The following is a 12,584-nucleotide window of genomic DNA, read 5'->3' on the forward strand; positions in this document are numbered from 1 at the left end:
CAGCTAAAGCCCCAGTAGCCGCTGCCTGACTTAGGCCTAAACCTAAAGTATTGAGATTATATCCATAGCTGGCTAACGTGTTAAGTGCAGAGGTGATGGCAACCAGGTCATTGCCCGTGAAGCCAGATAAAACTGCTGGAAAGGCTGCAACTCCAGCAAGGTTTGCATGTCCTAATAGCCCTGCAGCAGCCGCAGCTGTTGGCAATACTTCAGCAGTGTTTGCATAAGGAGATCCGGTTGGATTGGAATTGGCCACTGGACCTGTGACATTAGCATAACTGATATTGAGACAGCTGCCACTTTGTGGATCCTCTTGTATCTTCTGGATGATAAGTTCAACAGCTTTTCGGTTTTGTTCAGGTTCTCCGCTTACAGTGACAACCCTCTCTTGCAAGTTGATCCCATCAGGTTTCTGGGAAAGCTGCACCCAAGCCCCTGACTGCTCCATTATAGCCTTGACTGTAGCACCTCCCTTCCCTATTATCAGACCTGCTGTGCTGTTGGGAACTATAATCTTTACCTGTAATTAAAAAAAATATGTATGAATAATACTACTGCTTTGTACATACAACATACTTAAATATTTTGCTACCTGAAACAGGCAGAAGAACGGAAGAAGATTAAGAATTAGGAAACAGGTAATGTTGAGCATACTTTATGTTTTTACATAAATTCTGACATAAAATAAATTATACTCTGAAAAAAATGGAATCATAGAACAAAATAACTGTAATTCATGTACCTTATTTCAGAGTGAAATATTTAGACAAGTCCACATAATATTAGTAAGGAAAATATTTTTCCCATATTCTCATTTGAAGTAGCCTTCTTTTATTTTTGGGTTGATCAAACAACATCTATGATGGCATCTGCTTCAAAAATACCTTTGGTAATTATGTTTTATATAAAACATAGAATATACATTCTAAATCTGACTGTTCAAATTAATAGCTTTAAAAACAGGAATTCAATGAGTAAGCAAGGCATCCACTTGGGGAAACTGGAAGGACAATACCTTTAATTTAGTATATGTCATTGTTTTCATGTCTATATTCTAGACAGTAAAATAGTATGTATTTTGCAATAAAACATATTATTCATCTAAAAAAATAGTGCAACAAGTGAAAGTCTGTTTCAAGAAAAAATAGGAACGCTAGGACTGGGGAGGGCAGCTGTGAGAGAACTAGAAAAGGTCCTCAAATGGAAAGATGTATCACTGAACACTAAAATCAAGATCATTCAGACCATGGTATTCCCCATCTCTATGTATGGATGTGAAAGTTGGACAGTGAAAAAGGAGGATAAGAGAAAAATCAACTCATTTGAAATGTGGTGTCGGAGGAGAGCTTTGCAGATACCATGGACTGCGAAAAAGACAAATAATTGGGTGGTAGAACAAATTAAACCAGAACTATCATTAGAAGCTCAAATTATGAAACTGAGGTTATCATACTTTGGACACATAATGAGAAGACCTGATTCACTAGAAAAGACAATAATGCTGGGAAAAACAGCAGGGAGTAGAAAAAGAGGAAGTTCAAACAAGAGATGGATTGATTCCATAAAGGAAGCCACAGACCTGAACTTACAAGATGTGAACAGGGTGGTTTATAACAGATGCTATTAGAGGTCGCTGATTCATAGGGTCACCATAAGTTGTAATCAACTTGAAGGCACATAACAACAACAACAGGAATATTCTTACACTGGTTAAACCAATGAACCTTTTACTCCTAGCACTGAAGCTGTTTCTAGTGACAGAATTTTTCTGATTTCAATATAATTAATTTTAATAACAAATATTCATCTTATATACACTTGCTTGTTCAACTCAGCCCTGTTCAACTCAATAGGATTTACGTTTTTAAAAACCTGCATAGGATTGAGCTGCAAATGTCATATATGTTTTTGAACTCAACATGGAATTTGGATACTGGCTAAATCCAGTGAATCTTAAATATTAAAATAATTTTCTACAGCCATACCTGCACAATACACTATATACTGATATATAATCACTACATTAAGCTCTTGCATCTCAGGCTGTTAATAACAGTATGTAAATATTAAACATCTAACTAAAGGTAGTTTGATCATAGCCATTAGTAGTTGGTCAAGACTATAGCCCACTGAAACAATGGTGTTTGGTGCAATCTTATAACTATTGAGAGGTCCATTGAGTTCAATGAGACTTATTCTCAGATAAATGAGTATAGAATTGCAGTGTCAATTTATCATAACCAATTTGTTTCAAAGGGATTTAGCCACACCCTCAGTTGGATTGGAGATACAATTTTTTTCATCATATGGTTGGTAATTCAGCTTTTTTCAATAATGTCTTGACCTGTTCTATAACTTCATTCTATGGATTTCTCCCACTTTGTGCAAGTATGAGACTCCTTTTTTTTTGACAGTGAACTTGTGGCTGCTACATTTATAAATGACTTATATTTTTCAGTTTACTATTTTAGAACAATCCCTCCCCAGGTTAACTGGGAAGGCCCCCTCAACCTTCCAGAGCAGATTTTGAGAGCTCATGGGGATTGCAGGGAGAATGATATGAAGGGGAAGTCATGTTGGGCAAGCAAAAGTCTATTCCACATGTGGATGGACACAATTGGATGCCGCCCACTGGCTTGGTTAACACATGTTGCTAGCAGATATCCCACCTCCAATTGCCATTCATGCCATCTCCTCTATTACCTGACAATAATTGTGGGCTAGGAAGTGTATGAACTATTTGAAGGCCTTTGGCAGACAGACAGGGCTTATAACACTGTTGTTCTTGTTATGTGCCTTCAAGTCGACTATGACTTATGGCGACCCTATGAATCAGCGATCTCCAACAGCATCTGTCGTGAACCACCCAGTTCAGATCTTGTAAGTTCAGGTCTGTGGTTTCCTTTATGGAATCAATCCATCTTTTGTTTGGCCTTCCTCTTTTTCTACTCCCTTCTGTTGTTCCCAACATTATTGTCTTTTCTAGTGAATCATGTCTTCTCATCATGTGTCCAAGGTATGATAACCTCAGGTTCATCATTTTAGCTTCTAGTGGCAGTTCTGGTTTAATTTGTTCTAACACTCAATTATTTGTCTTTTTTTGCAGTCCATGGCATCTGCAAAACTCTTCTCCAACACCACATTTCAAATGAGTTGATTTTTCTCTTATCTGCTTTTTTCACTGTCCAGCTTTCACATCCATACATAGAGATTGGAAATACCATGGTCTGAATGATCGTGACTTTAGTGTTCAGTGATACAGCTTTACATTTGAGGACATTTTCTAGTTCTCTCACAGCTGCCTTCCCCAGTCCTAGCCTTCTTCTGATTTCTCGACTATTCTCTCCATTTTGGTTAATGACTGTGCAAAGGTATTGATAATCCTGGACAAGTTCAATGTCCTCACTGTCAACTTTAAAGTTACATAAATCTTCTGTTGTCATTACTTTAGTCTTCTTGATGTTCAGCTGTAGTCCTGCTTTTGTGCTTTCCTCTTTAACTTTCATCAGTATTCGTTTGAAATGATTACTGGCTTCTGCTAAGAGTATGGTATCGTCTGCATATCTTAAATTATTGATTTTTCTCCCTTCAATTTTCACACCTCCTTCATCTTGGTCCAATCCCGCTTTCTGTATGATATGTTCTGCATATAGATTAAATAAATAGGGTGATAAAATACACCCCTGTCTCACGCCCTTTCCAATTGGAAACCAATCGGTTTCTCCCTATTCTGTCCTTACAGTAGCCTCTCGTCCAGGGGTTGCACATCAGGACAATAAGGTGCTGTGGCACCCCCATTTCTTTTAAAGCACTCCATAGTTTTTCATGATCTACACAGTCAAAGGCTTTGCTGTAATCTATAAAGCACAGGTTGATTTTCTTCTGAAATTCCTTGGTCCGTTCCATTATCCAACGTATGTTTGAGATATGATCTCTGGTGCCTCTTCCCTTTCTAAATCCAGCTTGGACGTCTGGCATTTCTCACTCCATATATGGTAAGAGCGTATAACACTGTAGCCCATGCAAAAATATATGCCTGGAACATAGTGCCAGTCAGTTACTATTAAAATGATACAAATGTGTTAGGCGAAATCCAAAGAACCCCTTTTAAGCATTTTGCTTAAATAAGGGGGGCAATTTCAGAAGGCTGTGCATCAGGAAGAGATGTGAAAGCCCCACTGCATAAGCAGAACTCTGGTCTCATTTCTCTGGATCCAAGCCATTTAAATGAGAGAAATCTCTGACCAAGGAATTTGTCATTAATAATGAAATGAAATGAAATAATTTTCAAATAACAATAAATCCATTTGCTAACAGATTATTTCTCACAGTAAAAAACAAGAAGATATAAGGTGGCTTCCAACCATATATGATATTTTATAAAAAATAATAAATTTTAAGCTGGAAAATAAATATAAAAGAGTAACCAAGAATAACTACTTAAGGCTAGTGTCAGAACAAAAAAGGCACAAAAAAATAGAACATCACCCAATTATTTACTGTCCCATGTTATAAAGAAATTAATTGAAATATAAGTTTATAAGTGTAGCTGTCCTGTGGCTGAAAGATTTACAAAACTCCTGACCTCTATCCAACAGAAGACAAACAGCTGCTGGGAATTTGTCATTACCTTCTCTAGTAAGAACTCCAGTTGAACTGCCAGCTGCTCTGTGCAACTAACAAAGTGTGTCTGTTATTGAATGATAGTGAGACTTAGATCCTAAAACAGCTTAAGGAAGTCCATGGGAAGAAGGCTTCTGGTCCCCTCTATCTCTCTGCAGCCATTTGCACTTGAAAAAGGGTTTCAAGAGAGTTGGGGGGGCAGTCTCTAGTATGGGGATGTGGTGTAGGGAGAATAGTCTCTAATATTATTGTGGTATTTTCAGATAATCGTGTATTTCTTCTGTCATGTATTTCTTTTATTAATTTCGAAAGGCTTCCAAGCTCCACAGGAAGTGGATTGGACTGTGAAAGATCAACCCAAATTGTGTTTGCATTTTTACAAACTTGTAGGGCAGTACAATATCTCAGAGAGGAGGTCAGGTCTCTTGCTCTCCTGGTGCATTCACTATAGCTGCCCAATTTCCCTGCTTTTTAAAGTTTGATAGAAACATCTGTTGGGTGTAGGTACATTCTTAAACCACAAGGTTTTTTGCCTATTAGTGAATTTCTCTGCTTTTTAATCCAGGAGGTAAGAAATGGGATCCTGTGCAAGTTTGCTGAGAATGGACTGATCATTTGCGTGCTTATTGAGTTCAGTGGGATTTACTCCCCTGCAATCATGCTTAGGATAGGTGAAACTGACCACAGGGGATGGGGGGGGAGAGGAGCAGGCAGGAGGGGGAGGAGGAGTGCAGGTTTGATCATTTGCATGTTTATTGAATTCAGTGGGATTTACTTCTGTGCAATCATGCTTAGGATAGGTGGAACTGACCTCGGAGAAGGTCAGGGAGGGGAGGAGGAGGGCAGGGAGCAGGAGGGGAGGATATTGGATGGGTGTGCATTGGGCAGACATTGTGAACAGTATCATTCTTTTTCAGCGTTTCCCCCACCTTTTTCTTCTACAGCAGGTACATGTAGCCTCCCACCCAAATTTAAACCAAAACTGCCCCTGGCCACATCCACACCAGACCTTTATTTCACTTTAGACAGCCATGGCTTCTCCCAAAGAATCCTGGGAAGTGTAGTCAGTGAAGGGTACTGAGAGTTTATAGGAGATGCCCTGTTCCCCTCACAGACCTTCAACCAGAACAGCTGACTCTTAAACTACTCTAGCCACTGGAGCTGTGTCAGGGGAATAAGAGTCTACTCTCAGCACCCTTCACAAACTACACTTCCCAGGATCCTTTGGGGGAAGCCATGACTGCTAAAGTAAAATAAAGGTCTGGTGTGGGTGTGGCCCCCTGATTAGGCAAGCCCAGCAGCTGTGAGTCTGGCTTTTAGAACACTGACAGTTGGGTCTTACTGAGCATGCACATTATCATTGAGTTCAATGCTAAATTTCTTAAATTAATTAAAAATCAGCCAGGCATTTTTTTAATGTTTAAACTGCAAAAGATCAATGTCAGAGCATGGGGCAAGGTCAGTAATAGGATTACCGGTACTCTGTGAACATGGCTGATTTTCATTTAATTTCAACAAATTATGAGAACTCTTAACAGAAAAAAGGCCAAAAGGGGGTCTGGTTTCCCCCCCACTTTTGTTACATTTTGAACTCTCAATTTTCTCGGATTGTTTTGTGTATTGCCATGAAAATTTAGAAAGTTGTTAAGCAAGTATTTCTGAGTTCAGGAGTATAAGTTTTGTAAGGTTTTGTTTTGAAATAAGCTTATGGGAAGCATCAGAATGGCATGGGGGATTTTCAATTTAACATTGCAGAATGTGAAAAATCCATGCTGATTATAGTATACAGCCACTCTTGTGGCTGTATAATATAGAAAATGAGGCTATGGAGCCCAGGAGAAAATTATTTCACTTACTAAGCATTGGTAACTGTGGACACATGGGAGAAAGGTGGTGAGGGGGTGAGAATAAATTGCATAGGTGACACACCTCTCCTTTAGTGGACATACAGAATGTGGGTGAATGTGGGAAATGCCTGAACTTTAATAAGGTGAGGAAGAAGGAGCTTCTCTAGATGGGACACAGAAGCCATGGTTACAGTTCACTTTTGGTTCCTGCCCATAGATCATTTATCTTAAATCAGGGATGGGGAACCTTACCCTTGTTCTAAGGGCCAAATGTGGACCTCGTTGTCTAGACTGTGGGACCCTCCCCAGGCCATGCCTTCTCTTCCCACGTCTCTAGTCATCCCTGCAGTCTCTCCATTCTGGTGTTGCTCCAATGTAGCAGTGCTGGCTGCCTGGAGCAATGAGATGACAGCAGTGAGCAGAAGTATCTACCCAAAAGGGGAACCCAGCTCATCTGATGGCTAGCCGCTCCACTCTGGACTTTGGAGGCTGGGAAGAGGAGATACAGCCACTTCTAATTCTACCATGGCTGGAAGAGATCTTTAGATAACAAGGCTGCAGTCCTACTAATAAGGGGTGACAATGGCTGTAACTGCAAATCAAATATGTGTGTGAATGACTGGCAAACAAGTTTTACTTTGTCAAGTGCTATGGGAGAATTTTGCATATATGCACTTGCTTTGTCCTTTTGTTGAAATGCCTTATCAATTTTTTTCAAAACTTTGAAAAGTCTTTGAAACTTTGAAGTCTTTTCAAAACTTCTCAGCAAGCTACTCAAAGGGCCTAAAACTTATTTACTTTGACAGGAGAAAGGTCATGATCCAATCTTAACTTCTGCAGTAATCTAATTCTCTGCCAAGAAAAGCTGAATTCTGTAATCTTTATAACAGTGTAATCCTATACACATCTCCTCAGAAGTAGGCCCTATTGAACTCTTCCAGGTAAGTGTGAAAAAAGACAAGAATCATGGAGCGACATCTAACCTCGTCATACTCAAAGCAGACCCACTGAAATCAATAGACTTAAGCCCATTGATTTCATAGGTCTACTCTAAGTATGATATAGTTCAGACATTGACTATTCCTGAAACAGCTGGATAGCACCATCTGCAACTCTGTCGGCTCTGGTTCCACCCACTGCTGAAATGAGGACCCTGAGAGATTTTGACCGAGGTCATGCGGACCTTGACATATCACCATCTATTACTCTGCCCATTGTTGCTTCTGGCCCCACCACTTATGCTTCTGTTTATGCCCACTATTAGAATGTGGACCAAGGTAATGTAGAACTTGACAGGAAAAAGCTTTTCCCACTCATTTTAAATTGTTGGCATTACATCAGGGTTCTCAAACTTTCTACCTCCAGAGATAGCTGAAAATTACTGAGGTCCATGACTCACAAAACAGTGGCAGGTGAAGGCAGTCTGGCACAATCAGCTGGCAATTACTGATATCATTTCCTACTGAAATTTAACCCATTCTTGGATATTGCTAAATTCTTTGCCACAGCATTTTCCTTTTGGCAAGGAGTCCCAAAGTTTAACTTTCCTCAAGCTAAGTAGAGGCATTTGTTTTGGACGTATTGTGAAGCCTCCCCATTTTAGGCAGAATTTGCTGATCTAGAGGCTCTAAGTGAAGAAGGCTCCTTTTCTTTCATTTTTTTCCCTACTCCCACATGCCTCCCAAAGTATTTTTACCATCTCCTGTAATTTCTTCTCCCATTCTCCTTTTATATGCAACTAGTTTCTTTCATCTCTCTTCCATGGTCCTTTCAATTAACTTCTTCCTCCTATAACAGCTTTTCTCTTGTATCCCCTTCCTTTCTATTTTGAGTTTATTTATAATGACATTATAATGGCAAATTTGCTGTGCAGTTTTAGGTGAATGTTGAAGACACAGCTCTTTACCCTGGCCTTTGACACCTGAGACATGTATTTTTAGGACCCACCCTATTTTGGTTTTTTATGTTGTTTTTAAACTGTTTTTAATGTTATTTTAAAATTGTTGACATTCTCTTTGGGACCTTTGGGTGAAGGATGGGTAATAAATGATGATGGTGATGATGATGATGAAATATTAACCTTTTATTTCATTTTCAGGACCTCCTTTGGACCTTTTCCCCCAGAGGAAGGAGCCCTTCCTTCCCTCCCCTGAACTTTTCTGTCTCCTGGCCATCTTTACTCAGTATGCAAGGAGTTGCTGGTGCTTTCTATGGCATGGCTAGAGGGTGGGACAGGCAAGTGATGCACTGGACAGGCTGTGGCATTGAGGGTCACCTGAAAGTGGCACAAGGCCTACTGTTTAAGAAACACTGCTTCACATGAATGTCCTCACTGCCTCCCAAAGCTCTTGCTGCCCTGGGCTCCTTGGGGAGGAACAGTGGGGTATAATAAACAGTAATAAATAATAATAATAGGGTAGTGATATAAAAATGTAAATAAACAAAAATATTTGGTTTCTATAGACAAGTTCTGTGGGATGTTTCTTTTTAGGAACATTTCCTTCATGCTTCTAGTACTTCTGTATGACAAGTCTCCTTAAAAGAAACAGGCTATTGTGCCTACACAATATATATGTGTGTGCATTTTTTCAAAATATGCTTTGCACATTATACACACTTATCAAAATGAGTACATCTACCCTTCTTGGTACAGTAAATAGGCTCTGACTACTTACCAATGTTGATGCATACTTTTAATATCATTACTATCTTTCATTTGTTTTTATTCTGTAGTCTAAAAGCATTATGTACTTCATACATTAATGTTTCATGGGTTTCAAATTAAATTTGCAGGAAAAACGGATGTATTCTGAATAGCTTCATTTATGTACTTCAGTTTTGTCAAATAATAAATGTGACTGCAGTATGCACATTGAATTATACAATACACAAAATGGATTCATGTATTTTGGGTTACAAAAACCTCAACAGGAAAGTATGGAAAGTGTATCTCCAAAAAGACAGCAATCCTATGCATATTTGAAAAATGGAAATGGACTGCTTTCAAGTCGATTCCGAATTATGGTGACCTTATGAATAAGGTTTTCATGGTAAACAGTATGCAGAGGGGGTTTACCATTGCCTTCCTCTGAGGTTGAGAGGCAGTGACTGGCCCAAGGTCACCCAGTGAGCTTCATAGCTGTGTGGAGATTTGAACCCTGGTCTCCCAGGTCATAGTCCAACACTCTAACCACTACGCCACACTGGCTCTCATGCATACTTACCTTGGAGTAATTCCCATTGAACTCAATAAAAGACATGGATAAGACTGTGCTGTAAATCATTTAGCAATAAGTTCTGGCAAATGCAAATAGCTTTGTACAGTTTAATGATATTGTATCTATAACTAATCTAATAATAATCAATTAGTTCAGTTCTTTACATTCCTAGAACAAGAAATACTTTTAGAAAAGTGGAATAAATCTCCCACCTACCGTTGTGCAGTGTATATGTGCACACGCGTGCTTTTGCTCTCATTTTTCAAAGTAGTGGAGACAGGTGGAGTAGCTGGCTAAGCCAGGCCTCAGTTCTAGGTCTCAATGGGGCAGAGACATGATCACAGCTGCTTAAAGTTATCAACCTCACTGCCCCAGGGCAGAATTTGTGACGAGCTGCCACAACCACCCTACAGCACTAGTGCAGGTTGAGCTGGTTGTCTATGGGGATGGGAAATAGTCTTTTTTTTGCCTCTCATTCTATTATTGGTCTTGAAAAACAAAGTGTTTTTTGCATACTCTGCACCATCAGACAGGGTGGTACACATTTTAGGTTTGGTGAGCTTGGCTTTCTTTTTAAAAGATAATTAGGTTACAACTGGCAGGTTCAGTGCAAGTGCATGGGAAAGAAGGATCTAAACTGGTGAGCATTCCCGACACACCTAAATAGAAAAGAATGGTTTACCTAAACCAGTCTGTTACAGTTCACAAGCTCAAGGAGACCTGGAAAAGGGGCACAATTGGGGAATGTGGACCCACTGCACCACCCTCAATCTTTTCAGGCATATCAGCTTAGGAGGTGATGATAATAATGTTTGCAGAACCTAGGGTTGCCAGGTTCAGGGTCTGAGACTGATCCTGTATCTTTAGGAGAAGGGAAAGTCAGCCAAGTTCAGGTGTTCCTGCAACACTATAATGGGAAAAACCACAAGGTGGAATGTTCCCTTCCCCCTGCACAACTGTTAATGATACAGAAGACCTCCCAGCCTCCAAGAGGTCTTCTGTATCTTTAAAAGTTGTGCAGGGGAAGGGAGAATTCCACCTTGTGGTTTTTCCCATTACAAGGTTGCAAGAACACCTGCACTTGGCTGACTTTCTCTTCTCCTAAAGATACAGGATCAGTCTCAGGCCCTGAACCTGGCAACCCTATCAAAACCTCTTCAAGAGACCGTTAATGTGCATGGACAACTGATCCCAAACTTGGAGCCATGGTGGAGTCAGCTAATCAAGATGGTTACAGGGTCACCTTGGTAGATGGGATAACCAAACTGAGGATAAATAGGCTGGTAGCAAAACGGCCTTTGATAAAGAATATAATGCTATTTGAATCCACTTTTGTGGTCCACGTATTCATTCTCAAGTAATGGGGGAGGCAGGAATTCAATTCTATTTGCTAAATATTTTTTCATATATTGCAAGTGGGTATTCTGTTCCACATTCTACAGCCAAAAGACCCATATTAAAACAATCTTTAACTATTCTGTTGTTAGGCAATAGTCTATTATTCGGAGACCAATCATCACCTCTTGCAGCCACTATCCCAATGAATGCTTCGGCCACAGTCTTTTCTATCAAGAATTTAGAAGGAGCTACTAGAAAATGATGCCATATCACATGATTTCCTTAGACACAAGCTGAATCTTTAGAGAGCTCAATCCATTAACTTTATAGCTGCTGTGTGGCACTAGTGGCACAAAGTATTTCTAAACGATATGCTCTAGTTCAACTAAAAGTAATTGAGCTGAACAGAAAGATTACAGTGCAGAATTATTTGGCCTATGTTTATTCAGTAGGATGATTAAAAATGGTGTTTCTTGGCTGTTAAAATCTGTCATGGTATGAATAAAGACTAAGCCTAAGGAGGATCATAGAATCAAAGAATAGTAGAATTGGAAGAGGCCTAAGGCCAATCCACTGCTCAGTGCAGGAATCTAAGCTAAAGCATACCCAATAGAATCTTTATTTTACAATATTGCCTTTTTAAAAAATCACATCTTAAACATTTCAGTTCATGTTGAAGAACAAATAATTCGATTAATTTACATATGTCTAAGTCTACATATGGATAACGGTTTATATATTTAAGATACTGTTACTGAAAATAATCAGAAAAATAAATTACATTGAGCTGGTGGTGTTTGAATGCCTATTCCTTTAGACTTTGTCTGGAAAGGCGCAAGGGGAATACTGCAAACACATGCATTTTGAAATTTCTTCTGGTTTTCATCTATTAAGGCTAAAGGCCTTTACCTGGGAGAAATCTCTCTCTCTAATATGAAAATAATTGTCAATGAAAAAAATTGAGTAATTTGGTTGTTCATAGTTAAAAAGGCACAATTGTTTTAGATATTTAAAAATAGAAGACAGATTATGAGGCTTCTAGATTATGAGGCTTCTAGTATGCCTAGAAAACATTGATTCAGGCTCTAAGACTTGTATGCTTATGTTTGAAACTGTTTTCATATGTTACATTGAAACCTATGGAGAGAGAAGCCAGATTGCAGTGCAATCCCTCATCATTCCTTCACGCCGTTCAACTGAGTCAGTGAAGAACCTATGTGCATAGGTCTTTTCCCTCACAATCAGAAACCTTGCTATTCAGAGTTCCCGGTTGTGGAGAAAGAGATGTACACAAATAGGTTTGATTCAGACAGCCACCATCATGCATGGAGGATAGAAGAAAGATTGTGCTTGCAAACCTGCTTCCATACTTCTAACTTAACGTATGAAAAGGGCTGCAGAACAATGCACACAAGCAGAACAATACTATGGGGTGGGAGAGGCAGAATACATGACAAAACGATCTCCAAATCCAGAACCAAGGCAGTCTTACATCAATCAGAGGGGAAGGTGGGCTGTGTGCAGTTGGAGGGAACGAAAGTATGCAAGCTCCAGGGCT

At 39.5% G+C, this 12,584-nt stretch overlaps 1 protein-coding gene across 11 annotated transcripts in view; it reads right to left on the minus strand.

The window, feature by feature from the left end:
- Positions 1-12,584, minus strand: part of NOVA1 (NOVA alternative splicing regulator 1) — a 288,715-nt gene that overhangs the window by 11,616 nt on the left and 264,515 nt on the right. For 6 of the 11 annotated variants that reach the window (XM_061611536.1, XM_061611535.1, XM_061611537.1 and 3 more), the window contains one exon: positions 1-520. This exon is cut by the window's left edge and continues 2,570 nt beyond it. The exons of 3 other annotated variants lie outside the window; for them this stretch is intronic. In XM_061611536.1, the coding sequence (XP_061467520.1) occupies positions 1-520 (520 nt within the window). The remainder of the gene's footprint in view (positions 521-12,584) is intronic. 2 more of the 11 variants (XM_061611546.1, XM_061611543.1) reach the window with 1 other exon arrangement.

This window comes from Rhineura floridana, chromosome 2 (assembly GCF_030035675.1).
Source record: "Rhineura floridana isolate rRhiFlo1 chromosome 2, rRhiFlo1.hap2, whole genome shotgun sequence".
NCBI lineage: Eukaryota > Metazoa > Chordata > Lepidosauria > Squamata > Rhineuridae > Rhineura > Rhineura floridana.